This window comes from Falco cherrug, chromosome 4 (assembly GCF_023634085.1).
Source record: "Falco cherrug isolate bFalChe1 chromosome 4, bFalChe1.pri, whole genome shotgun sequence".
Classification (NCBI taxonomy): domain Eukaryota; kingdom Metazoa; phylum Chordata; class Aves; order Falconiformes; family Falconidae; genus Falco; species Falco cherrug.
This window is the reverse complement of record NC_073700.1, coordinates 102668984-102696675: the sequence shown is the minus strand read 5'-3', so window position 1 is coordinate 102696675 and position 27692 is coordinate 102668984. Positions and strand designations below refer to the sequence as shown.

At 40.9% G+C, this 27692-nt stretch overlaps 1 protein-coding gene across 8 annotated transcripts in view; it reads left to right on the top strand.

Moving 5' to 3' along the window:
* The window catches only part of RBMS3 (RNA binding motif single stranded interacting protein 3), a 719214-nt gene that overhangs the window by 339501 nt on the left and 352021 nt on the right, over positions 1 to 27692 (top strand). For 6 of the 8 annotated variants that reach the window (XM_055707003.1, XM_055707004.1, XM_055707002.1 and 3 more), the window contains one exon: positions 26035 to 26204. In XM_055707003.1, the coding sequence (XP_055562978.1) occupies positions 26035 to 26204 (170 nt within the window). The remainder of the gene's footprint in view (positions 1 to 26034; positions 26205 to 27692) is intronic. The other 2 variants (XM_055707005.1, XM_027814799.2) reach the window with 1 other exon arrangement.

Below are 27692 nucleotides of genomic sequence, written 5' to 3'. Positions count from 1 at the left end.
CATTTTGTGTATTTTATCCTTTATTTGCCGTATCTAAAATAGGTATAATGGAATCTATTTTTCTAATGACATTTAGCATTTCTTATTTTGGATCCCTTACTATATGATCCTTTTTTATTTTTAATTGTAACTTTTTCTGATGGAGCTAGGTATAAAAATGAAAAATAGAGAACAAGAAAAAGTGAAGGTATACTCTGTTTCAGAAACTTCGTAAGACAGGATTGATCCTGCTTCCCCTGCCAGCTGCCATGCACTTGATGACTGCTGATAAAACAAAAGTGATGGGACCAAAAATGGAAACATGGTTCTTCAATTTTAATGAAACTTAAGGATTCAGATCTGGTTTAATTTGTTTTCAAGACTTTTAAAAAGTAGTGTGTGTTTTATTGCTTCTGCCTCAAAGAGAACCCCAGCACCTGAACTTTAGCTCCCTTCCTCCTTGCTAAAAGGACATTCTCTTTTCCTTTCTCCCCTTCTCCCTTTCTTTGCTTAAGGCTATGGTTACAGTAGTTAATTTTTAAAACAGGAAAATAGAGAATTAAATGGAATTAGAGAAAGACGCCTTTGTACTAGGCACTGTACAGTATAGTGTTTAAAAAGTCAGAAAATATGTTAGCAGAAAATGCCTAGACTGTAATTTAGATAACAACCCAGACAATGAGCTAGCTTGTTAATTGTAAAGGCTGGTGGAGAGCTGCCAGTTAGAGAACTTGTCTTTTTATATCATGCTGCTCCTCATGGCTCTCCTTAGATGGTGGATGACACAGGGCATGAACTTTTTTAGTTTAGGCTGGGCTTTCTTAAACATTGTTATTTTGCTTGCCTTTATTTCTACCAAAAAAAATAATAATAGTCCATGTATCAAAACAGTCATCAGATGAACTTTTATAAGATTAAGTAATAATCAATACTGTGAGGAAGCAGGCAAAATGGGTGGTCTGGAAAGCAGGTTAAACAGAGTCCTATAGCCGGAACGTTGGTGCTGTAGACAGCACTGTAAGTGCTCTTGAGACCAAGTATGCAGTTTGCAAATAATGAATCTTGCCAAATTACTCATCTGAAAACTGTTCCTGAAATAGCAGCCGTGAGGTATGTGAACTTACAGACCAACAACCATCAGATCCTTTTTTTCCAGCTGCATTAAGAGTAACTGCAGCAATGGAGAGGCAAAATAGGAGTGTTTCTTCAGTCAGGCCGCTCAGCGGGTTTGTGTGTTGTCTCTGGTAGCTCCTGGTGTAAACTTCTTTAGGAGAGATGAGCCCTCCAGCACTGCAGCCCTCTCCATCCTGTTTCCCTGTGGGAACTGGATGGAAAGATGACTTGGCAGGCTGGTCCCTAACCCATTGATTCTCAATCCTGTCTTGATGCTTTTAGATGAAATGCTTTGAGGAGCAGAGGTATTCAGCCTGGAGCAAAGGTATTAAACATGGAGCAGAGATATACAAAACAGTAATTTCTGAGGTCCCAGCAGAGAATTTAAGCATAACTTATCCATGAACACCTGAGTAATCATACTGCTCCTCTGCAAAATATTAAGCCTGTAGTTGAAGTATTAAACAAGTTAAATGAGGGCTGGTAAGAGAGGAGCAATAGCTCTTGTAGAACGTGGGCTGCCTGGTTTGTTTCTGAGGGGTTTTGGCATGATTGATTCCTGCTCACAGTTAAGGTAGGATTTCCTAAGGAATTTGAGGGAATGGAGTACAGGACTGGCACTGCATTTCGATGGGTTTGGGCATCTGATACTGCAAGGGCTAAGCTTACGCAGAATGACCCTAGTCTGACTAATGGTGGTGTTTCAAACTGATGTAGTTAAACTGATGCAAAAGACAGTATGCATACGCCTAAGTCAACATTCTCTTGGCTCTATAGCAGCTTGGTTTAAATTAATTAGTACAAAGGTTTAAACTAAGGTAAAGTATGTCACTCTTAAACTGAACTGTGAGTATATTTGATGAAATTTAGTGCAGGTAGACACACTGCAGGTATGTAGATAAGGGTTTACATTTTGTGATCGGAACAGCTTAAATTGCCTGGGTTTTCTTTGCCAGAACAGCATTAGTTCCACAGAAAACCCTCTATTTGGATATTTCCACAAGCTGTTTAATGTAGTTTGTAGTTTCCTTTAAAGACAGAAGTAAAATTTGTCTTTCATTTACTGTTTGACTTAAGGAGTTCAACCATTGGGCCTAGACACGCTGTAAGGTAATAGAGGACAGCTGCTTTTGTCTTTAGAGAGAACTGAACCATCAGAAGGGCTGGACCTTTGTGGTTGTATTTTAATCTCGTGTTGATACTTCGTATTAGCTCATCTTCAAGTTTGGTAACAGTTTTTAAAATTTACACTTAACTGTTTTGGAAGGTGAGTGGAACAGTAAAGAACTGTGTGCCCCTGCTGCAGCACAGGTAGTGGTGGAGCGTGTGTATGCACGTGTGTGCTAGTGCCAGGCTGGCTACTTGTGGAATAAATTTATTTGGAAAGGGATCTCTTCAGCAGCTGGTGGTTTCCTCTTTTGACCTGTGCTGCTTCCAAAGAGGGCTCGAGATGGTTTAGTCGTGATGAATTGGCAGACTTGTCACTAAGCTGTAAATCTTGAACTTACCTTGCTGTGTTGAGGTGTGAACCTGAGATCTAAAGGAGGTCAGCATTTTATACTGCTGCTGCATATATAAAGCTCTTAAACCTTCTTTAGCGAAGGGAGTACTGATAATACTACTACTTATTATTATCTTTATTATTATTATTATTATTATTATTTTTCCAGTTTTACAGTCCCTTTGCTATTCCTAAATATCTGAATAATTTTGTTCTGATATGACTTCAGTGTCTTCTACTTCAATGACAGATGTAGAAGAAACAGAAAATCTCCCTTGTTTAAATGTCACTTATAAAATAATGCTAATACTGTTGAGTGTTATTCTGATATTTGCATTAGGAAGATGGTTTTTTGCACATGATCCAGATTTTTAGACATTTGATATTGCTGAGCTGCATATTCTTGCTACATATATATATATATATATATTTATACTCTATACTTTTCCAAATTGTCCAAGGAATTGTCTACCTGGCATAATGCACCCTTAAATTAAATTGCTTAAATGTGCTTTGAATGAATTGCTGGGTCTGTGCTTGCTACTGCAGAGCAACCAACTCAGGTGCAAAAAGCAGTTTAACTCTATTAGGCTTTGCCTCGCTATGACTAAGCCTTACCCTTACTAGTGCTGGCTCTGCTATACTGCCCTTTCTGCTGGTACTCGTCCAGCCTGTGTCTAGGAAAGATGAAATGAGGAAAGGCTGAAATGCTATATTGTGTTGGTTGACATGTTTTTAAAAAAATTGTTCCATTTACTACTTATAAGGTGACCACGACATTTTCACCTAATTTGTAGAAATTAAATTATTTGCACCTTCAGTAGTTAATCTATTTGTAATATCCTTGAAAGTCTTAAAATCGAGTGATGTGAAAGAGTAGTTACAAACCCCTGTCATTAGCTACTGAGTAGTTACATGCATGCTCATATGTAATTGAACTGAATGAGGAATTTTAAATTGAAATGCTTATTCGTCACACTGAGCGTGAATCCTCTTTTCATGATAAAAGTCCAGCAGATTTAAATCAGCTGGGAGAAAGGGTGGCTCTCAGCAAGCAAGATGATTTGACAGAGTATCAGCAGAATTTCACCACAGAAGGCTTCACTCACTTGCAATCCCATTATTTCAAGTACAATCTACTCCAGCTAAAATTAGCATGTATAATTGAATAGTGCCAAAGGCTGAAATAATTTATACTTAAGCTTGTAACATTTTCTGTAACACTAAACAAACAGAGATATACACATAATCCAAGCAAAAACACCCTCTGGGCTTTATCCCTCTCCACCCTCTCTAATTAAATGGACTTCAGAGCTGGGCCTGAGATATTATGATGACTGAAATGCTTATCTGGAAATCCTGCAGCTTTTTAACACTTAAGGTGTTGACCTTTGTCTTTGACTTGATTTGCAGATAGCTGTTAGATAGCTCTTCTGTGGGTTACTCTTGGGTCTGATTTTGAAAAACCATGGAAGTGGTAGAACGGTATTGCTGACAATGGTTATGTTCATTTATAGGGCTTTTCTCTCCAAACATCTCAGAAGTGCCTAAACCCAAGTTACTGTTATCTTTTTGCTTGGAAGAAATGGAAATCCCTAGTCACAGCTTAGTCAAAATCATCCAGCCTTCTAATGACAAAGTCAGAAATAGCGGCGAAGTGGCTGTACTCCAACCCAGGACCTACCTTCTTGGTCCTCTGCATGTTCTCATGATAGATGTTTGCTCAATGTGAGCAAGGAGATCATAAGGGGATCTGCACACCCTTATTTGCCAAGGATCTGTAGTGTCTAGTAGCATCATATCTGAGTGTCATTCAGTGTTGAAGTCATATGGCGCAACTGGGTTAAATTCTGAGCCTTTTTGGCATGGTATTTGTTGTTGTCAAAGATAGTTTGACCCTTTCCAGTGTATGTTTTATACTGCTGTATGCAGAGTTTGGTTGCCAGAGCCAGAGCTTTCCTCAGGGAAGCCTCTGTTTGCATGCTTCATTTTAAATCTGATCTCTAGTAAATGTTAATAATGAGTTTAAACAATGGCAGACCCTCCAATGTGCATTTACAGGCAAGCTGAAAGGAATATGTCTGGACAAGAGGGCATGGCAACAAAATTTCAAGTGATTTGAAGGTGCTGTTTTTTGTACAAATTGCAGTTTAGTCCCACTTGCCAATCGCGCTTTATTGCCTGATAGTGGCGTTGGTCTCCTGTGACTGAGAGCAGAATCCAGCCAGGAGGTTGTGGCGATTGCCGGGCAAATATGAGGTGTGTGTGCTTTTCCCTGCAGTGAGAGAGAGTTGGAACAACTCAGCAGCTAATTCAGCTGCCCTTGGGGCTTGACCTTGTATTTCACTCATGTTGTGAGTCCAATTTTAATTTTTTGTTCATCATGTTAATTTGGTAAGACGCAGCCATGTGTGAGGTGCTAGGAGATACGAAAGAAAATCTGGACTCGGGCCTGACAAAGTTTAGCCTTAGGCTTAGCTCTTGTGGAGTGGCAGTAGCTGGGCTCTTGTACCTGTGTGGGGCTCTAGTGTTATTTTGGATTCCATTCAGTCACAGGAATTGGCTCCGTGTTGCTTCTCTTTGAGGGATTGGAACCAAAATAGATCACTAATATAGGCAGTCTTTGGAGACTCCCACCAATGTTTTGCTTTAAAAAGAGAAAAGAAACTAGCTAGTAATATCTGGGCAGTGTTTTTTATTCTTCCATTTTGCAGGAAATCTGTCTTGCTGCTTCAGCCCATTCCCAGGAGCAGGAACTGGCTGCCTCAGAACTGGCTTCCATCGAGGCTGTTTGTTTCTTTTTCTCTCTCTCTCTCTTCCCCCTCCCCCCCTCAGGGGAAAAAGCAGTGAGCAGTAAGAAGTGATACTGTATACTAGGCTATTACATTTTTGTCTTGGCCTGCTTAATGTCCTTGACACATACCCATTTCACCCAGCGACAGCCAGTATGCAAATTGGCTAAAAGCTCCATTAGGTTGTTCAAGGCTGGGGAAACCCATCTGTCAGTGTCTGTGACACAGCCGGGCTGGAGTCTCACGTGGGAATCTGTCCTTGAGATACCCAGGCAGCTGAAGTTTTAGCCTCTAGTGTTCCCAGAATCCAAGGAAATTGTTGTACACTCTTCTTCTTGCTGCAGTTTGTATTTTTATCGTTCCTTTTCCTCCCTGATCCCTTCTCAGAAAAGAACAGGCATAGACTAAGAATTAACAGGGAGAAAAAATGAGTTTTACTTTTTTGTTTAGTTGCTTTTCCAGAAGTGAACAATTATGCGTATTACTTGTGGAAAAAAAGAACAGTAGCTATTTGTTGTCCAAAAAGAACCGCTTTTCTGTGTTTTCCTGTGTGATCTGCTGGTGACAGGCATGAGGTGGGTATTTAAAAAAACACTTGCTGGGGATCAGCTGCAGTTGATAAGTTCTCTGTGAGTGGACCACAAATGTGCGGTAACCTGACAGAACACCAAACAACGAGCCTGTAATAGCGTTTCATTGAGAGGATTTGAATGTGGGGCCTGGGACTGAGAGCTGACCCAGCAGAGGCAGAGAAGCCCAGCTCCTGCACACAGGTTTGTGAGGTAGCTCAAGTCTTTTCTCAGATTGGCATCCCCAGGGAAAAGTCCCTGCGACAGCAACAGCACTTACTGTACATCCATTGAGAGAAGCCACTTGCTTTTCCTGCTGGATGGAGGTAAGGCTGCATAGCGGTAATTTTGCTGTTTTCTGCTTTCCTTCTGAAATCTCAAAGACTCACATTAAAACGCTTAACCAGCAAAGCATGCCAGGATGGATGATGGTACACAAGTAGTCTTTAGCCTGGGAGTGCTATGGTTAGCAATGTTACAGCGTTTCGTAATATGAGACAGTGACAGCAAAATAGTTCAGATTTTCATCGCATTAGAGCAAGAAGACAAGGCATATGCCTCAAAAGTAGAGCCTTTTGAAGTGTGTAAGGTCTGCGTTGACAGGCCTCACAAATTCTTGATTATTCTTCCTGGTGTCAAGTAAGAGCCCTGAACACAGAGTATCTGGCAAAATAGCTAGTTGTAACTTCAATGCCCAGTGGTGTTCAGATGCATGAGATAATTACAGTCTCCTCTACAGCAGATGCTCTGTTCTCCAGTTTGGCACTTTCCTTCTTCAGCATGCAAATAATTTTCTCTACCTAAGCTGATGGCCATTTTGATGATGCAGATTTTTTTTTTTTCACCAAAAAGTCAGCCATTTGTTTTTTATGGGAATGCTTATATAGCTAAGAGAGTGGGATTTCCCTTTATCATCCTGTTGAGGAAGAAGAAAAGCCCTTTTGATACTACTGCGTGGAGGCTGATAACATTAAGAGTTAATGTGTTGGTATAGCTGGGATCAGAATAAACTTTATCTTTCCAGAAAATAGAAGTCAGCAATTCAGCAGTTACTCTTCATATTGCTAAATGCAACTTATTCAAATCAAGATATATTCTACTTTTTTTGTTCCCAAACCAGTCATGTAATAAGGAAGCTTTTAGATTAGCATATTAGTTTAAATTTCAGACATACCATTGTAGTTCTGTCTTATGCTTGCAAAACTTTTTTTTTTTTTTCCTCTCTTTGTCTCTTGAGGTAACATAGACCTTGCCATAGCATGTAATTCCAACTGGGGGGAGTGTGTGTGAAGAAAAGAAAAAGAAGGATTAGAGATGGTATATGCATTTTTCTAGAAGTTATTGTGGCTGGATTTACGCAACCTTTGCTCTCACAGTTGAGTATATCCTCACACCGCCCCAGTTATTTCAGTGCCTGTGTGAATAGCTCAGATTTGCCAAGGGGAGCAGAGGGCTTGCAATCTTGCTCAAAACCATTTCTGCATTTATGTTTTTCTGGCTGTCTGGTCAGGCTGCCATGTCCTAATGGGAGACAAAATGTAATTAAACATTGGTGATTTGAACAGCTTTCTTTGAAAAGAGGTGGACTCTGCTTTGTGGGGCAATGAATCAGCCTTTTTAAAAAACGAAAAACACTACGGCACAAATATTTGGGCTTTCCTGTGCAAGGGATTCCTGTGCATAGGCAAATCAGACGATGAACCTGGGTTTACACATGCATTTAAGGAAACTGGATTCCCAGAGCCATTGGGAACAAAGAACTTGCTTTGTCCTTGCAAAAAGTTTGGATTTCATGTTGAAATCTGGTTTGAGGAACAAATAGTCCTCAGGGCACACTGTTGCTGAGACTATATGCAAGAGGGCTGAGGACGTGCCACAAAGAGTATCTTCTTTGGCAGATGAGGAGGGAAGTGCAGAGTCTTTCTCACAGCAGGTCCAGGGCACAAGGGCCACTGCAAAGCATAGACTCCAGCATTTTCTAAACAGATAGAAAAAATGATGGGACCGTAAAAAAAACCAACAAACCAACAAACCAACAACAACCCTCTGATACTTGCTAAGTTTTTGTGGCCTATTTGTGAATGCCTGAGAAATGGATTTTAATTTTAGTCGATACTCACAAGCCTGTCAGTGGAGCAGCACAGGGGGACACCGTTCTAAAATAGCACTAGCAGATGCCACAATAATACAAGTTTTCCCTGCATCTCTCATTTATTTCTTGCTCTGTGCAGTTTCTTACTAAATCTGTTCCCTTGATAAATACAAAGCCGTTCTTGCCATTGGATAGAATAGCTAAGTGTGATTGTCACTAACGGTAACTAGCTTAACCTTCTCCTTGCGTTGCTATTGCTGCTGTTAAATGTTTCCTGGGTTAACAGAGATCTTTGAAACTAGTTTTAAAGGGTTTTGTTTTTATATACACAGACCATGGCAGTTAAATAATGACAGTTTGAATGGAAGCTGTTTTAATGATAACAACAACAGTGTCAGGTATTTGTATAAACTGTCAGCTTAGGGCGACCAGCCATCAGTGGATCACCGCAAGGGAGCTTAGAAAGCAGAGAAAGTTAACCTGCTAGTGTAAGCAATGCCACCAGATCTTCAGAAAGGATAATTATCCTGCTACTTCACTTCTCACGCACATGTTAACATTGGTGCTAGATGTCGAGAGACCTCCTATCTCAACAACTTTACCTTCCCTGAAGAAAGGTTCTGTCATATCCTTATTTGCTTTAAATTCAAAATATGGCAAGTTGATACTGACTTGAGGCATTTTGGTAATCACTTAGTAGCCTTGTCATGTGACTGGCATTATTTATTTTAAGACTTACTAATTGATACAAAGTGCCAATTTCCATCCACATTCATTTCTGAAAGTTTCCACTCCAGTGCAAAGTGATGGATGTGAAGAAAGGATCAGGTGCCGCTGCAAGGCAGTGGGCTTCAGCTGGCGGATGCTGCACTGAGGTCCTGTTCTTGACAGGGCATTTCTGTGCATTTCTGTCTTGCATTTCTGCCTCACATCTCACCCCTGCTTACTGGCCTTCCCTGACCTGGGCGAGTGTGTTGCATGACTGAGCCTTTAAGCCGTAACCTGGTGGGAAGTGTCTGTCTCTTAAAGTGCATGGGATGGGGAAAGGAGCTGATCTTGTGTGCATCTCCTAATTGACGCCACCCTGTAGCTACTAAATTCAGGTAAGGCACTTGTAAGCCCTTGGCTGCTGAAGGCAAATACTGTGGCCTTACGTTGGAGAAAGTGTTGAAATTTTTTTTTGGTGGTGGTGGGTTTTTGTTTTGTAGGGGTTTTTTTTTTCCCTTTGTTTTTCAAGGAAGCTGAACTCATTTTAAAAATCTATAAATAAGAATAACAGGCTAGGGCCACAGGCAGCAAAATAAGTGAATTTGGATGTTTGAGTAAGATCAGCTACTGCTAATGAAGATGAAAGTGATTCATCTTGTCTTGATTTCATTAAAGAATGTTGCGTATATTTTTAAAAGCTCTGATAAATAATGAGATATTTCAAGAACCACTGGGAGCTTGAAGTCATGAAATTAATCGAAAACAGACACATAATTTTGTTAGTACTTTTGTTAGTAATTTTTCAGTGCAGCAAAGAGAACCATAGTGCCTGGATTGTTGGAAGTAAAACCCAAAACCTTAAACCCATCTATTGTCTGTGAGCATTTCTTCCTTAATTTTCAACCTCCCTTTTCTTTATTGTTCTGTTTGTAATGAAGCACAGCCTTAGTTTTGTTGCCAGGAGTTTGATGAATGGCTTGAAAGGAATCGATGGTGATGGCCTTGTTTGCTCCTTAGCTGTTGTGGTAGGGGAGGGGGTTTTGTATGTGTTTGTTTTTAATTCCATGTTATTGGCATAAATGGTTCTTATTAAACATCAAGGTCAGTTCACAAACTTGAGATGTTGGATGAAAATTGCGAATCCAGAGGCCACTTTTTTTTTTTTTTTTTTTTTTTTTAAATAAAAGATGTCTTTAGATTAAGACTTAAGTTTAAACTGTCGGAAATATTATTGTGATCAAGTGAGTAGCTGATAAACACTGTTTTAGCCAGCAGGCTGCTAGCTTGTGGAGCTGCCCGCTGCCAGGGCGCCTTCAAGTAAACCGCTGTGACTAATTTTAAAAAAGCTCAGAACATTTTAGGACCAAAAATAGTGATGTTTGTAATTAGGGATACTAAAATAGAAGCAGTCAGATCCCTGGGGTTTTGCAGAAAAGTCTGTGCCTCTCCCTACCTCAGGTCTGCCGAAATCGCTGCTGTGGCGCAGCCTTGGGAATTCATGGCCAAGCCAGAGCCTTGCTTCAGGGAGAAGTTACCCCTTTTCCTCAGCCACAGGCATGCCGCTGCAGCAAGAAGAGTAGATGAGATAATCGAGCTGAGCTAGAACTGAGCCAGCGAGGTGATGGGAAACTTGGAAGCAGGTGCTCAAAGCATTGTGCAAGTTGAATCATATTAGCTATATGTGCTCCCATTGTATGCTATATGGTGTGGTGCAACACTGTGACAGATGTCTGGGTTCTTGTGTGCGTGCGAAGGACTATTCCTGCTTCCCGTATGCAGGAGAAATGAAGGTCCTAAATGAGTTTATAATGTGGCTACCATTTCTTTTTGTGTGCAGACTGTGATGCAGCTTCAGCAGATTTAATGCTACCATTCATTGTGTTTTAATTAGCAAATTGACTTAAATACACCTGATTTTATGTGTGTCCTCTGGACAGGGTTTTGAAAAAGAAGAGAACTGTGGCTGCTTTGCATGGCTGTTAAGGACTGCACGGCACTGTTTAGGGGGGGAGGGGGGAAGAAGAGAAATATAATGTGGTGTTTTATCTTCCAGTCCTGCTGTCCAGGCTGCAATCAGCTGCACCTCGGTGAAGAAGGGAGGGATGTGGCCTGTGAAGGAGTTTGTGATACTCCTGGGTTAAATGTAGAATAACAGTTAACAAAGAGATGGATCCGCTGACAGGTTTGTGTAATCTGTGCAGAACGGTGCTAGATTAAATAGGCATCTGGTAACATAGTGGTGCCTAATAAAACAATTTGTCTGTAGCATAGACATGAATTATTTTGATTCAGGCCAGACTGGGTTGTGAAGGAGTATATTTAGAGGTGGTCGACTTCTTAACTGCAATTATAATTCTAGTAACAGATGATATATTGCAAGAAGCTGCTTGTATAAGTGTCCTTTACTTCTAAACTGTTATGGACATTGAAGTATTCAGACTCCACCTTTAGGAACATATTGTATTTCCCTATTTATGTTTGTTTCCTATCATGTGATGAGGTGCAAGGGAAGGTGTTGCTTGCTAATTTTAGCCTTGCAGACTGTCACTGCAAAAATCTGGCAGTTAACGCTTCTGGAGGGTAGTGCCTTAAGGAAAACCAGGCTATACTCTGTATCATCGTACTCCATGACATCGGGGGGTGGAAATATATTTCAAAGTCTTGTTTTCTTGGCTTGTGTTAATGAACTAGTTAGCTTCTTGTAGAAGAATTACCAAAGACCATAAAAAGCATTAATGAGAAAAGAAAAACTAGGGGTTTTTGCTGATTAAATGTACTATACAGAGACAGAGAAATGCAGTGAATGCATATGTGTAACTTCATAGCCATTGCCATGTTTTTCAGAGCTATGGTACTAATTGCAGGAATCACTCCGTGTTTGACCCTCGCCTGTACTTGCCCAGTTCACCGTCAGAGCCTGAACAACTCCTGACCTCCCAGATGCTGTGAGGCATCTTTATGCAGCTGCTGATGTTTAGAAGTGGGGAGGGAGAGGAAGGGAGGAGGATGCAGGAGGCCACTTGTGGCTCAGAAACCCTTAGTATACAGCCACAAAGGAACTTTTAAATTGTAGTTATCCTTGCCAGACCAGTGGATTGTCAAAGGTCTGCTGGCTACAGTGGCTTTTCCTGATGTGTTGGTAATGGGGTGAGGTCTTGAGAGGGGGGAGCCAGAGGTGGGGGCAGGGAGATCTGGGCTGTGTATGGTAGCAAAAAGCTGTGGCAGGGTCACTCCCAGGGATGCCATGTTGCTGCATGTATTTTCTCCTCTGCAGCAGAATTTCATCTGTTGGAGGTGGTAGGATGAGAGAATTGTAGTGATAAATGGACCTCAGTGAAATGTATAATAGCCTGGTAACAGGTTGCCTCCTTCATGGAAAGACTTTTTGCCCTACTCCAACTACATTGACCCAGGGTTTAAGAAATGAAATTTAGGGGCAAGCCATTACAAACACAATGTTAGGCAACAAGGGATAATGCAGATACTTAACACCAGTAGAGTTAAAACAGTGTCTGTATGTTCTTAGTTTAGGATTCCCTTTTTTTCTTCATAGGTGGAATCCCTAAGAAGAATCATTCTTTTAATATAGATACTAGTTTTTCAAAGTGTGTTAAAAACATCTAGCACTTTTAGTGATCTGACTCTATATTTTGGCACATGCATCATCTTGTCAATGATGTTTCTGCTTACTTGCAAAAAGGTCTGATAGCAATCCCCCTGACTGGGTGGCTGCCACCTCCTCCCGTTTTTGAGGGTTGTCCATGTAAGACATGGGATACAGTATGATAGAGTTTCACATTAAAAGTCCTGAATTTTAGGAAGAAGGTAGAAAAATAACCTCTGCAAAATTCTCCTTGTAAAACAAGAATGGAGGGAAGCAGCACTGTTTTTTTTTTGGGGTTTTTTTTTTTTGGTTTTTTTTGGTGACAGATTTAAAATAAATGGATTTTTAAATTTTTTCTTTACTATAAAATTGAATTCTAAAACTAGTGCCCACGAAGAGGTTTGTAGAGGACTGAAGTCTAAATGGGTCAGATCACAGAAGAGGTAGGACCTTTGGTATGTGTTAGGTTGATGGTCCACATGGCTGGGAAGGCACAAAGTGAAAGGTGTACTGGGAATAACTAACTACTCTCTGCTTGCATTTCTTATGCCACTTCCCCAAATACCTGCTATTTTTAGCAACTTCCAAAGCTAAACCTTTCTGCTAGGTGGGTTCCCCCCCAAGAAAAGTGATGTTTCTTACAGAAAGTAACTATAAGCTTCTGTTAGTGGACTCTGTTAATTATGTTAAAGGAAGTTAAGGTTATACCGTCAAGGAATCAGAAATGCTGGAACTTCTCATGAGCCTGTGCAGTCTGAATCTGGATCCTGTGTGAGTAGTCATTACCACGTCATTTACATGCTTAATTAGGTATGTTTGCTTTCCATAAGACTCTAGTCTTTGCAGAGGTATTTAGTGATTGTTTAGTTTCTTGTGTTGTAAGTAGGATTCAGTCCTGCAGTTGTCCTCAGACACACCTTGGAGACATGCAGTATTTGTGCTGATGTCTTTCAGTGTACTGTTGCATCGCTGAAGAAGTTATTTTTTAAGTTTTCTTGGACCAAGTTCCCCCAAATTGAGGCTTAAGTTGTGGTTACTACTTTAGATCTATTGTGTGTGGCATTTTATGTCTGAGATTGAGCCTAGAGTACCTGGTCTGAGTATACTGCCCACTGGGAGCTATGCCTTGATACGACTGGGGGAGTCAGACTGCCTTCTCCTAGCCATTAAAAATCTATGTTATAACTATAGGGTGCATTTAATTTAAAATATTACCAGATTTGAACTTTGATTCTGTGATGGCAGCTGGTAGCGGCATTATTTGTGGAATTTTTAGTCTCAGAAAAGATCTACCTGTTCATTTCAAATGATTGAGAACCTGACTGCCTTTAAAATGTTAGTGCTTTTTCTTAGACTGTTTCCTTAGACTACATTGGAGGTCTTAAAGAAGCTGAGGGATAGGATTTTCAGCATTTCTAATACTTTAACCCAGGGATATTGCATTAATGTAAATACTACTGCTGCTGAAATCTGTGTAGAGCACTGTTGTTTAATGATGACTTTAGCAAATGAAGTAAACTTGAGGTCAAAGCATAGCAAAGGAATAAAGTTCAGATGTCTTGGTTTTAGTAAATTGTTTGTGTTTAGTTGAATTTGGTTATAGGATGTATCTGCACCTGCAGGGATCACTTAATAGACATTTGTTCTCTAAGTAAACTTGGAGGGGTTTTAACATACATGATGTGTGAGGTGAAGGAGTTCTGTGTTGAGTAGTTCTTTCTTATGGCATTGGATGTACGGACATTAACATTTTGAGGCAGCCGTTTGCTCTAGTCAGTCAGCTGCTCTGCCTAACTTGGTGTTACCTGCAGTCTTGGTGAGGGTGCGCTCCCTCCTGCCATCCGGCTTGTTGGTGACGGTACCACGTTGCAAGCCTTGATAAAGTCGAAGTAAACGGCATCCACTCCACTCCCCTGATCTGTAGGGCTGGTTTTCTCAACGCAGAAGGCAAGCGAGTTGGCCAAGTGTTGCTTACCTTTGCTCACCCGTGCTGGCTGCTCAGTCACCTTCTCCCTCATGTGCTTAGACACAGCTCCCACGAGGCTTTTCTCTTTAGTTTTGTCAGACTGTGTCCAGCCTGTTGTCCATCAGGTCCTCCCTCTTTTGAAGGCAGATGTAGTGTTTGCTTTTTTCCCAGTCATCAGGAACATCTTGATGGCCTCCGCTTGCCACAGCCTTCCAGAGATGAGAGCAAGCAGCCACTCGGCGGCATGAGCCGGTTCTTGCCATCGCTGTTGAGTAGCCTGTAGCTGGCTTCGTGGAGTAGTTTCTAACTTACTGCTGCTCTGCCTGGGGCATCACCTCTCACCCCAGGCCCTACGATGGGGCAGAGACCCGAGAAGCCTGGCAGCAGACCTTGCAAGTGAGGACTGAGGCAAAGAAAGGACCAAGTGCCGCCATCTGTTCGGTCTCCTTTGTTACTAGTCCCCTGCCTATTCAGCAGCGGGCAAATGTTTTCCTTTTGCCTCTCAGCCTTCCTTTTGCTGCCAACATGCCCATAGACAACCTTATTGCCCTGGTATTCCTAACTAGTTTCTGCTCCAGCTGGTAACGCAGTCTGTTACTGTTACAATCTGATTATTGCTTTTTGTCACTCTTCCCCATTTTGGATTTTATGTAAATTATTTTTCATTTTAGACTTGAATTCCTTTTTTTCCTCAACATTTTGTGCACATGAGTCTGACAGTGGTATTAAAATGGTATTAAGACTTTTAGAATATTTATATGTATCTGATTCGAAATATAAACCTTTATTGTTACATGCTAACATTCCTCAAGCTTCTATTCTAAAGCTTGGTACATTTATTAAGGAAATGTATTAGGGAGACTTTCTTATTTTACTTATCCTGATTTAATATTTGAAATAACTTCAAATACATATTCTTTCCAGAAAAAAAAATGCAGACTTAAAAAATAAATCATGCATGAATGAAGAATATTAAAAGGTCAAAAAGCCAGAAAGCTGACAGAAGAGATTGGAGGTGATGTTGCAGTGCAGAAGGAAATTTAAGCTCTTGTTTATCAAGAAATACATCATTTGGATGGAAAATTTAGTAAATACAGATGAATGTGTTAGAATATCTCAATTTTTTTTTATCCTTTCTGGTTTGTTTCAGGAATTTTAACATATGTATCCTGTTACTCTGAATTCCTATTGCTTGCAACAGTACCACCTCATTATCCCAATTAGTGTGCTGTTGGATTTTACACAGATGCACAGCAAAGCAGCTGAGTCCCCACATTGCAAGGCTCTTCACCTCTAAGCACACAAGTTCAGTTTCTTCATATTGTTGTGTGGAAAAAGTACATGGCACAAAGCCCAGAATGGTTTAGGTGAAACATCTTCAGCTGAATCTATGTATGCTAGCAAGATACTTGGCTCACTTGCACCATTTAGCAGAAAATAATGATGATTTTAGGGAACTGAGAAAAGAAAGTTGTCACAATTAAATTAAATTTCTGCACTGGTTATGAGCGATTCTAAGCATATCAGAAAAAAAGAATGTAGGTTACTTTTACCAAGCTGCAAATAGGTTTTGTATGGATATTTTGAGTAAACATTTCTGAGGCCTTAAGTCAAAAGGCATTTTAAACTTTGGACAAGCACAGAAACATAATCTGTTGTTGAAGAAATGGGAAGAGACTGAGAACTTATACCATAGTAAATTTGGACCTTTTTTAGTTCTGTGCACCCCCCGACCCCCCAAAGTGCTAAAAAACAGAGATGGTAGAAACATTAAAGATAGAGGTAGTAATTAGAAGGGAAAGGACTTGCTGAATAATACTGAATTACAGTGTAAGGAATGATGGTTCTTTGGTGTATTTAACCAGCAGGGCAGGTTTATGCATATTTAGATTCACTGATTTTGAAGAAAAAAATGGACATTCTGAAATTATTTTTACTTTTCAAAAAAGGTTTATGATTTTTATTTACTTATTAGCCAAAACAGATGTCTGAATCTCACTAGTTGCTAAGACATAGTCGGCATCTTCCAATGACTTTAAGTATTATAAAATTTAGGAGGAGGGTTCCATCATTTGGTAGTCCTGTGGGCATTCCCAGGACCTCCAGTCATGCCAACAAAGTGTGTGCTGGGCAGTAACTGCTGTGGCATCTAGTTACACAGGTGGCCAAATACCCCTGTGGGTGGGCTAATCAGTTTGGGCCTTTGCCTCAGTCTGCACTTCGTATGAACGTAAGATGTATCTTGAGGGTTTAGTGCTCAGGCTTCAATTCAGCCTAAGGTACGTATGATTTCTAAATAAGAGTATGAATGGAAAAAAAATACTGAAATATTTAATAGATTCAAAAAGACAGCAATTATTGTTTGTTTGTTTGTTTGTTTTAATATACAGCATGCCTAAGTAAATTCATCCTCAAACCCAGTATTATCCATAGAACGTTGAATTTTAAGGGTGTGTGTGTGTGTGTGAAGAAATGCCTGTAAATAAATTGAGTGCAATTCTGAAATTTCCAAAAAATAGAATAAAGAGGTTCTCTATTTTTGCATTAATTATTTGGTTTATTTAGTAAATTTTGCCTCGAGTGGATTTGATTGATGCCTGGAAGAAAATTTAAATGTAAATTATAGTAGATGCTTGTTAAATCAAAGGAAATTAAATAGCATTTCCTATACTACCTCCCATGTCTGCTGCATGAAATCTGGCGAAAATGGAGATTCTGTAAGACCCCAGAGTCTACAGTAACAAGGTGGGGAGTGTTTATCTCTGTTCAACTTCCTTACCATAGGAGTTTAATCACTTAGTGACACTAGCTGAAAAAACTTCATTATAAAGCTTGCTTTCTTACACAGACCACTTGTTTTAAAAATGTGGAGAAGTACCCAGAATGGGACAGAGAGGTGCTTAATGTAGGGTTTCAGACCCAGGTGGCTGTGCTGAGCCCTGCGTGTGGCCACCCCAGCTTCCCTGCCTTGCTGAGCCCTGCGTGGTATGGTGTTCAGGACTGTCAGAAGCGCCAAGGTGCCCAGCACTGCCTTGGCCAACTATGCCCATAGGCTGACACCTAAATCCTAACCACTACTGTTAGATTCTTGTCCCCAGTGTATCAGCTTACTGTTGGAAGGCTTTCTAGCTGTCCTTTAAATGACATTACGTACATCAGTCTTATGGGGTTGGTTCTTTCCTCTTCTTCCTAAGCGAGGAATTAGGTATGAACTGTAATAACTTGTATGGGCTTTTTTTTTTTTTAAAAGCTATCTGCTCTCATGAACTTGTTAGAAGCGTTTGCACTGGCTGCAAAAATGTGGTGAGGTTTGTGATGGCTCATACCTTCTGTGGGCATCCTCTGGACCCCAGCCAGGGAGCAGTGTGTTGCTGGAGCCCAAGGGGGCTCTCCTGGCTATTGTGGAATGCCCCAGATTCTGTCCTGATGGTGTCACGCTGTTATCTTTGGGATAGGCCTTTCCCAAACTCTTGTGTTCTGCGGATTCCTTTGGCCACAGGAAGGGAGGCACAACTGATCTTTATATAGCAGTGGGCGAAGAGGACAGAAGTTCTCCATACACATCTACAAAAGATTGTTGTGGTAACATGGGGAGATGATGGGGGCCATTCCGTGGGAGCTCTGCCACCTCCAAGTCCTCCATCCCACCAATGCTCATGTCAACAGTAGCAGATTTCTTGCTTAATTCTTCCATAAGAAAGACAAACTAAGAGAACTTGGGTTGGATTTTGAAAAACCTTTTTGGTTGGGCTTTCTTTCTGCAGAATGAAAACACATCTGCGTCTGATCTCTGCTTGCCAAATTCTCACGTGGAGAGGAAAGAGATGATAATCGATGTTTTGCTTTTGTTCTGTGCCTAAAGTTCAGTTCTATGTGATAGGCTTTTCTTGTACTCAGGTCTTGCACCAGTATGTGTGGACTGCGTGCAGAAAAGCAGTGCAATGAAGCACGTACCTCCTACATCTCATTTCCAAGATGCTTTTAGTCTGTTACATGTAAACAAATCCCCAGAGAGTAAATTCTAGTTTCTCAGAACTAAAAACATGTTTGTTTTTTGCAAATACTTGGAAAGTTAAGTAGCAGCCTTTCGATCTGTGTTTTTATTCTTAACCTTCAAATGGACTGACAACTCATCATTGTAGCCTAAAAATTGGCTACATGGAAATGTAAACACGAACAATAACTCCTGCTTAATATTTTTTCCTCCCATTTTTTTACAAAGTTGTTGTATCACAGGCAGTAATTGCTGTCATATTTTGATTTGTGCTCTAAAGTATTCTTATTAGTGGAATTGCAATGTTTTATCGTCCATATTGCCCAGATTTAGTATTTTTAAGATCTAGATTCTGTTCACATTTAGTCTCAGTACATCAATAAAATATGAATGGATTGGATAATGAAGCAATAACACTAATTTATGTCAAAGAATATAGGTTATTGTTTACGAGTTTGCAAAGTGCCAAAATACTTTATAGAAAGAATTCTTCTTCTCCCTTACTGAGAAATAAATAATGCCACAGGAATGGTCTGTCATGGGAGCCTCCTGCCATGAAATAAATGGGAGGAGACAAGGATGTGAAGGTTGTTTTTTGCTTTGGAAAATATTTATTTGGTGACACAGCTGTTATTCCCAGTCTTTGGCTTTTTAGAGCTAAGGACTAAATTGTACCCTCCTGTCTGGATGCGAGAAGCCCTAAATTCAGGGAAGCTACCATTGCCTAGTCCAGAGTGAAAGGCAGTCAGTGGACAAACAGAAAATTGCTTATGAGGGATGAATAGTTTTACCTTTGGTATAGCAACATGTAGGGAGCAGAGGGCAAGGGGCTGAAGCTGGCAGCTCAGCAGCTGGTGTGTATTTAGTGACCAAAACCCAGGGGACCAGTGGTGGTCGGGGTGTTCTCAGTCTGTATGTGCTCTTCATCTCTGCCATTCTCTTGTCATGTACTGTTTTTTGCTGGTGCCTGTTAATCCTCAAGCGAGATGACCATCAGTCTCTCTTAATGAGATGTGCTCTAATCCACTTTATTATTTAAACTTCATCATACTTCAAAAGCTGCTTTCCACTGGCCAGATTTGCTTTTGAAGTTTCCCATTGGTGATGGTGGAAAATGGAGTGATGTATGGACTGAGGTATTTTAATCTGTCTTAGTGGAAATGAAAGATACTGTGATCAGTGTGAAAATGCTGAGGCTTCTGGTGTGTGTCACCCTGGCCAATGACTGCTAAACTCTCAGTGCTCTTAAAGATAGCCAAGAGGAGTGAATTGCTGTTGGGTTTTGGTTGGTTGGTGGTTTTGTTTTAATGCAGAAAATTGTATCAAATGAGACCTACTTTGCATGTACTGTCCAATAAATGATGACTCCTTCCTGTGGATGCCTTGCTTCTTATGTATTGTCTACCTGTAAGTGCTTAGAAAATGCTGAAAGCTAGGGAATTGTGATTTGAAAGACAAGTACTTTAGAACACAGAAAATTGAGCCAAATGTGCCTGAGCTTATGCCTTATGGACCTCTAGTACTTTGTGCCATGTTCAAGGGAATTATAAGCCCCAGGAGTATTTAAACTACTAATTTCAACAGCTTTATCTGTGAAACAAAGATCTCAAAGTATCTTACTGACCCATCAAACCTCGATTTGATTCTGACTGTTGAATGACCACTGTGCCTATTGGAGGACTAGGGATTATTATTGTTATTATTTTTACATAATTGCCATTTTTCCCAAGTGGGTTTTTGTGGGAGTTTTTTTTCCCTGTGTGAAAAGAAAGGGTAAGGCAAAACACAATGACACCTTTTTCTTATGACTAAAGCTATCATTTGAAATAGAATGAAGGAGAAAACCAGTCCGATGTATACAAGAAGCATGAGCAAGATAGCACTGTGATTGAATAATTCTGTTTTTAAGTAAAACAAAAATAATTATTTTTAATGACAAAGCTAATTGGATTGGCATTTTATTAAGTTTTTAAATTATTCAGTTTAGATACAGGGTAGCAAAATCAGTGTATGCAGAAACAATATTTATCTGCAAAAGAATTAGGGTTAGCTTTAGTATTTAAGTTAAATTTTAATGTTTTCCCCATCTTTAGGTAATCCTGAAGTCCTTTATAGAATCTTTTATCCAGTAGTCGTAAAGCATTATATAAGCCTTGACAAGGTAAGGAAGAATCATTACTGATTGGTAAACTGAGATATAAGGAATCTAAAATACTTGCTTAGGGTAGCACAGTGACGTAGTGGCAGTGCAGAGAGCATAACCTAGCAGCTTTGAATCTCGGTCTTCTTGTATCCAGCAAATCACTTTTAAAGGCCTTTGAAGGGATTCAGAGAAATCGGAATCCTCTTGAGGTGTGTTCTGGTTTTCCTGACTGAAAGAATTGCGATGGAACAGACTTCGAAGCTTATTGTCTATCTTCACCTTCTTAGTTTACTTACATTTTCACATGCTGTTTCTTTACAAATGGAAAATGTTGCCAAGCGGTGGATTGTTGCTTCTACAGAAACAGTCCAGGAAGCTTTGTCAGTATGCAGATGTTCGAAAATACGTGCACTATTACAACTGTTTGTTTTTTGTTAGATGTCTAAGGAAAGACCTGACTGTAGGAAGCGTCCAAGAGGAGCTCTGTCTTCCAGGCCTTTGTTGGCTGGATGAGAGCTAGACGATAGTAGTGGCTGGATTCTGCAATACCAGTGAATGTCCTACAAACTGAGGAAGAAAATTATGATTCGAGCTCCCTTGACTTCAGCCTTCCTAAAATACATGAGGTTTTGGTGCTGCCAGTTTGTGTTCACCTTTTATTCACTTCTCTGTTCCACCAGGCTGTTGATGAGAAGTACAGCTTAACCTTTTAGTGCTGCTTCTCACTGAGGAAGCTAACCGAAGGCAGGAGAGTTGCTGTGGCTTTTATCTAATTCTTTTTATTATATTTGCCCTACCTCTCTGTTTTCGCTTCGACTGTGGTGATTGTCTTTTCCTTAATATGAGAATTGCTGTTCAGTCAGCTCCAAAATCCCATCAACAGGCCGGTAAGTTGGTGGCATCCTCCCATCATTACTATAATTGGCCAGTAAGAACCCTCCAGCTCTCAAAAATTACTCCTTTGTACAGCAGGGTGTAAAGAGAACAGTGTTTTGCTAGTGTGAGCTGTAAACTGATATTTGCAGAATTTATTTGTATTTACTTTGCCTTATTTTATTCTCTCAATCAGGAGCTCAGGGAATTGTGTAGCAATTGGGCTCTAAGTGAGATGAATCTAGCAGCTGGAAAACACTCCGTTCAGAGCGAAATGGATAGTGTGTGTTCACAATTGCTTAAATAACGCATGTTTTAATGCAGGACTGTGTGTTGTACTCATTTTATGTAAAAAAAAAAATGCACTCCAATAGCAGAAGTCAACATATCAGTGTTAAAGGGGAATCTTTCCAAGATCTTACTTTCAAGTGGATAAGAGAGTACAAATTTGGGATAGCCAAAGGTGAATACAAACAAATTGGCTAGTCCATTAGCATAGCTGTCCAGCTGCATCCTAGGCTCTGAGGCCACTCCAAAACCACAAGCCCGACTGCCTCAGAAGCCTGCCAAGGAGCCAGCTGCTGCTAATAAAGCAGACTCTACAACTTGGCATCTGGGGCCTGTGATTCCCATCCAAAAGGAATTGCATGTGAAAAATATTTGAAATTTGTCTTTTTAAGTAGTGTTTTGCTTTGGAAGAAAAATGCTTTAGACTGAACTTGCAGCAAGTGAAAAACTACATAAGAGTACTGTGGTAGCCATGGCAAGATAAATACCATTCTTGTGTAAGGAGGCTGGATGCTGGAAGGAGGAGCGGTGTTCATTTAGTAACCAAGAGGCTTCTGGTTCAGCATTTCTGGGTTATTTAGTAAGAAAACCAAGGTATCTCATTATTCATGCTTAGCTGTGTGCACTTGTGTGGGACACTGTTTCAGAGAGAGGTCAATGGTCGGTTTTAAGCACAAGAGTGCGTTCCTGAGACTGGATAAGAATTAAGCACATTAATTTCTCACTTTTAAATAATGAAAAAGGAGAAATTTCATTCATTTTTCAAAGATGAAAACAAATCCTATTAGCCAGCCTTGGTAAATTAATAAGCTGCTTGGAATGATCTACAAACTAGTTCATTCCCCCCACACTCCCCATTGAATAATGAAGCATGAGAATTGAAAAATGAGTTGGTGGCATTGGTTATTTGAAAAATTAGTGGCAAAACCAGCTCTGAATTCCAGCTCACTTTTGAAGTAAAACATGTAGATTTTGTCTGATACTTTTTTCCTAGTGCTGCAGGTCGTGTGCTCGGCTGTGTTGGTGAAACGTCTCTCCCAGATTTCTACAGCTGGTGTCAGGGTGTTTTGAGCCAGCCTGGAAAGCGCTGCTGCTCATGGCTCTTATGGCAGAGAAGTTAAGCGCTTTGCCTCCAGCCACAGAGGGGGCTGACATCCGAACAAGGCACAAATTCCCTGCTGCTAGGTACGCAGGTGGTTCCCCAGGCCATGTGCCCCTTTGGCATCGTCTGGGATCCTGTAGCAAGTAGTCCATATCTGGGAGCATCATCAGGTTGCCATTCATTTCTTTCGCTCCAGGTATTACGTGGAGATTAACGAACCAGGCCCTTTACTCATTTGGAGGCAAAGTGCAGGCTTCTGCCATCAGTCATACACTCATTGGCTCAGAAAACAAGAATTCAAAGCTTTCTTCTGACCTGAAGCTTTTGGTGTGGCAACCAGCCAGAAGATGTCATCAGCCTAGTGCAGGCAGCTCTGTAATCTTTCTGCAGACGGTATTCTGGGGTATTGGATATGCGTGGAGACTACAGTGGGCTGCAGTGGCTGAGACTTATTAGTGAAGAGGGTTTGGAGTATAGCGGTGCTTGCTGGTCTGAGAAGGTCAGCATTCTCCGAAGTGGGGCGCAGCTGCCTCTCTGGCCACCCTTAAAATATCTCCCAGGGTGCTGCTGTGAACCTGGGCATCCGTCTGTGCCTATTGTCTGAGCAGCTCTTGCTTGAGAGACCACCTATCCTGTGGCCTAATTCTCTGGGTATATGGAAGATTTTTTTTTATATATAGCTGTGGCCTTAAAATCAGTGTAAGTGTAATTCATGTTCACTTCTAGGTCCCCTTTCAGCTGGCTGAGAGGGATAAGATGTCTTAAGCTTAAATTAGAATTAGGCCCCCAGTGCTTTCCTCTGTGTGAGGATAAAGATCTTATAATAGAATGAAAATTGCTCTTTGTATTTCAAAGGTATACTTTCACTTGGGTTTTTTTTTTTTTCTTGCTTATTAGGTTGGTGTGAGAATAGGCTATTTGCTCATTATCCCCTGCTAAGACATACATAATAATAACAATAATTTAAATACCTAGCATTTTATTGGTTTACAGAAAATTCTGTCCTTGCTTTACATTATTTACGTGCATTCAGTGTGCATAGTAAACTTGGAGAAGTAAGAATGTTACCTTGACCTTTTTTAAAATATATATTTAATTTTACCTTACCAATGTGCAAGATGACCATGGAGTGTTTTCTAAGCTCTTGGTATACTAGAGCCAAATATATGCTATACATAGTCACATCTATCTGTACCGTGGCTCTGGAGTGCCCAGATTTAAATACATTTGCAGCCAGAATGTTGTAAGATGCGTGTGCCGGTGTTTTTGTTGGAGGTTACTGTTGCATCCTTACCCAGCCAGGCCGTGGCTGTTGGTGTGGAGCTGGTTCCCAGCACTGCCCACAGCACTGGGGCACTGTCGAGGCGGTTCCCTGTGCTGGTACTTGGGACTGCTGCTTCCTCAGCTGTTTCTGGGAATGACATTGAAGCTCGGGTGGGTGGGGATTACCCAGTGATAAAATGTGTGTGCAGAGAAATATGATCCGTGTGCATTAAGTGCTTTTGATTGTAAGCAAAAGCGTCTATGGAGATATTTGTGGAAGGAAGCTCATTGCCCTTTCCGTTACTGTAGATGAGAGTGAATGTCATTACTTGCTAGCATGGTGATTGCACTGTCTGTTAAACTGTTTTTTCCTTTTAATGGGGCCTACTTGAGTCACATTACAACAGGCTAGATTGCAGAGGAATTCTGATGCTCTGACACTTGATGGTGTGTTCCCACTCTCCTGGTTTAAATGGGAGAAACTGGGAAGGAAAGAGAAGGCAGCACAAGGCATTGCTGGAAGTGTGGAGCTTTATGTATTCATCAAAACCTTTGAGATTCACCTGTCACTGACACTCCCCTTATGTTCTCCAACTTTTTTTTTTTGTTGTTCTTCTAAGGAAAGGGACTTGTTTGAAAGAGTTTAGAGCTACCAATTTAAAAATATCCATCTATCAAGGGTCGTGATTTTGCGTGTGCATAATTACAAGCACTAAAGTAGGGCCACTGAAATTAAAGAGGCAGTTGATTAGTGTGATCAGAATTATGCACAGGCTTAAATATTTTCTCTGTTCAAGGCCTAAATGCAGAAGGAGCATATTAGAAGTCACTAAAGTGTCATTGCTACTATAATGAAAATTGCAGATGTTTTGCTTTTATTAGTCCATTAGCACATCATGGTTAACTTAGCATTGGCCCAACATTTACCTGCTGTTGTAACCACCCATACTGCTAGCAGAGCACGCTAATCAGCTTGTGGAAATGGGATTTCCCCCCTCCAAGCAGGAGGTTATGTTCCTGGAACTCTGACTTCAGTTCCCCTGGCTGTCCAGCTGGAGCCTCAGCCTGCAGCATCCCCCAGCTATCCCAGCTTCTCTCCTAGATCTCAGCTTTTCTGCATGGGTCGCAGTGGTGACACGGCCTCCTCTTTCCAACCACCCCGTTGTTCTCCTAACAAGCACTCTGTGCTGCGAGTAAATACACTGATGGTCAGAGAGCCAGGGCAGGTTGCAGCAGCTCAAATTCCTTGGTTTTGCCCCAGATCAGGGGGTGCTTAGGGAACTTTTATAGTATGCGTGTGGCTTCTTTCATAGCATGTATTTACCAGGATGTTCGGGGAGAGCATTGTTTTCCCTGTGAGAATACCTCCCTTTTTAAAGTTGTATTTCTCAGTTGCTTTGTGTGGTTTGTGGTTGTTCAGAGGCGGGTAAGGTTTTGAGAGCAGGAGGTCTTAGCCTGATCGTCTTTTCCAAACTGTTTCTCTATTGTGGAAGACATCTGTAATGACAGGGTCTTTGCAGGCTGCTTTGGAGTTTTTTTCTGCCCTTTCAGGTTAGCCAACTCTGCCACCTGACTGTGTGTGTACTGGGTGCTCCTCATGTTTAGAAAAGACTAACTAGGCTTCTGGCATCAGCTTCTGTGTGCTTTGGCTAGATACTCTTCTTTGTGTCTTAAGAGTATTCTTAAAGCAGATTGTGTTTAACTTCTTTCTTTAATACCAGTTACTCCTGAGTATCTGTCATTTAAGAGCTTTATTTTGTGGTCTAGGTAAAATAGGCTCATAATATAGCTACTTTAATTCCAGATTAAAAGAATAAAGCAAAATAAAGCACTTCATAGCCATGGCTAAACCCAAAACCTCAGCCCTGTTTTGTGTTTTGAAAGGCATTGCTGGCTCAGGGTGGGTGCACGTGCTGTAGGGGCGGGCAGGGAGGGCAGGACAAGCACGCGCTCGGTGCGTGGCACTGCAGTTACCTGGGTACAGCGCATGAGCTTGCCATGCTTTTGTTTTTCCAGTAACAGCCATTTTGTTTTGTTTTGTTTCCAGCAGTCCTATGCACCAGCTCCCCACCCCATGGCTCCTCCCAGCCCCAGCACAAACAGCAGCAACAACAGCAGCAACAACAGCAGCGGAGAGCAGTTGAGTAAAACCAACCTGTACATTCGAGGCCTTCCACCCGGCACCACTGACCAGGACCTTATCAAGCTGTGCCAGCCGTAAGTGCACTTGAAATGCTCGGTGTCTTTGGGTAGGGAAATGTCAAAGCTGGCCTTTTAGTTACATGTATGTGCATCCACAAAAAGAAATCGGAAGCCTCCTACACTTGAAGGTTAACAGTTATTCCTTTAGTTTGAACAGCTAATTAATGCCTGTTGAAAACCTTATGGTAATGAGTTTTGTGGGATAGAGAGGTGAGGGCCTTTACCTTGACTTCTGTTTATTTTAATCTGGTTTCTTTCTTACATTAAAAGCAGAATTTGCATGGCAAGAAGACCTCCCTAATGACAGATTTTATAGTTAGTGATCTGTGAATCATGAGGTGCACAACAAAACACGGGTGGTCCCACCTCAGTCATTTATCACATCTTTTGATCACTGTCACACATTGCTGGGCTCCGAGTTTGAGAAGTATGAAACCCACTGAAGGTGGCCTCGTAGCCATCTAATTAACTGCAGTCCACTGAAAACGTTGATGTAGAAAGTAGCAGGTTCTACCTCCCTGTGTTTATCTTGAGAGATGTGTTTGCAGATTGTACTGATAGCAGTTTTATCTTGGTTTATTCCCATTGAAACTGGAGAGGCAGCAGAAAGGAGCCATTTGCTCCTCATGTACCATCAAATGTTCCTAAAATATTACACCCTTACCCCTCCTCATTCGACTGAATGTAGTGGGCTAACAGGAGTAGAAAGGAGAACCTGATTTCTAAAGTCTTTATTATTGATGACATGTGGGAGGGTAATAATCCAGTTTGAGATTCCAACCAGAGCCACTTGGGTGGAATTCAGGATAATGCATTTGTGTGTTGAAATAAGAACATGGGGAGATTAGAAAAATAAAAATCCACCCTTGTTATAATGCAAAATGCAGTGTTTTTGTCACAGAATAGTCCGTATCAAAAGACAATGTCTTTGATACTTTTTTAATCACAATTCAGCCTTTCAAATAGGGATCAATAAATGAAGTTTGGTAAAGTAAGGAACAGTCTGGGGCTGAGCTACTAACTTGAATCCATATGGCTGTTGTTTTGAAACTTGCAACAGGAGTAACTATTTCATGGGATGTTACAATTTAATGTCATTCTGCCTTTCCTGATTTTGACCAAAAATGCTGAAAGACTTCCCTAAGTATGCCTTGCGTGGACAGGACTGTAACTAGCTGTCTTGCTGAGCTGATACCCAAACTTCAGCAACATTATGCGAGCTTGAAACTCTTCCCTGTGACTTTCTCCTATTAAAGCTGCTACTGGTAGAACTGGCTTACTGTTTGCAGGGGTGTAGCATGCTGGTGATTTTTCATATTTCATGCAAGCTGAATTGTGAGTGTACCTGTCTGACATGTGTACAAACTACATTCATTGACACTTCCCGCTTGTGACAGTTACAGATAATCCCAGTTCAAGGGCCAGATCCTCAGTCGGTATACATTGACTGTAGTCTGCTGACGTTCAAAAAGCTATTTTACTACAAGTCTTGCAGTCTGACCC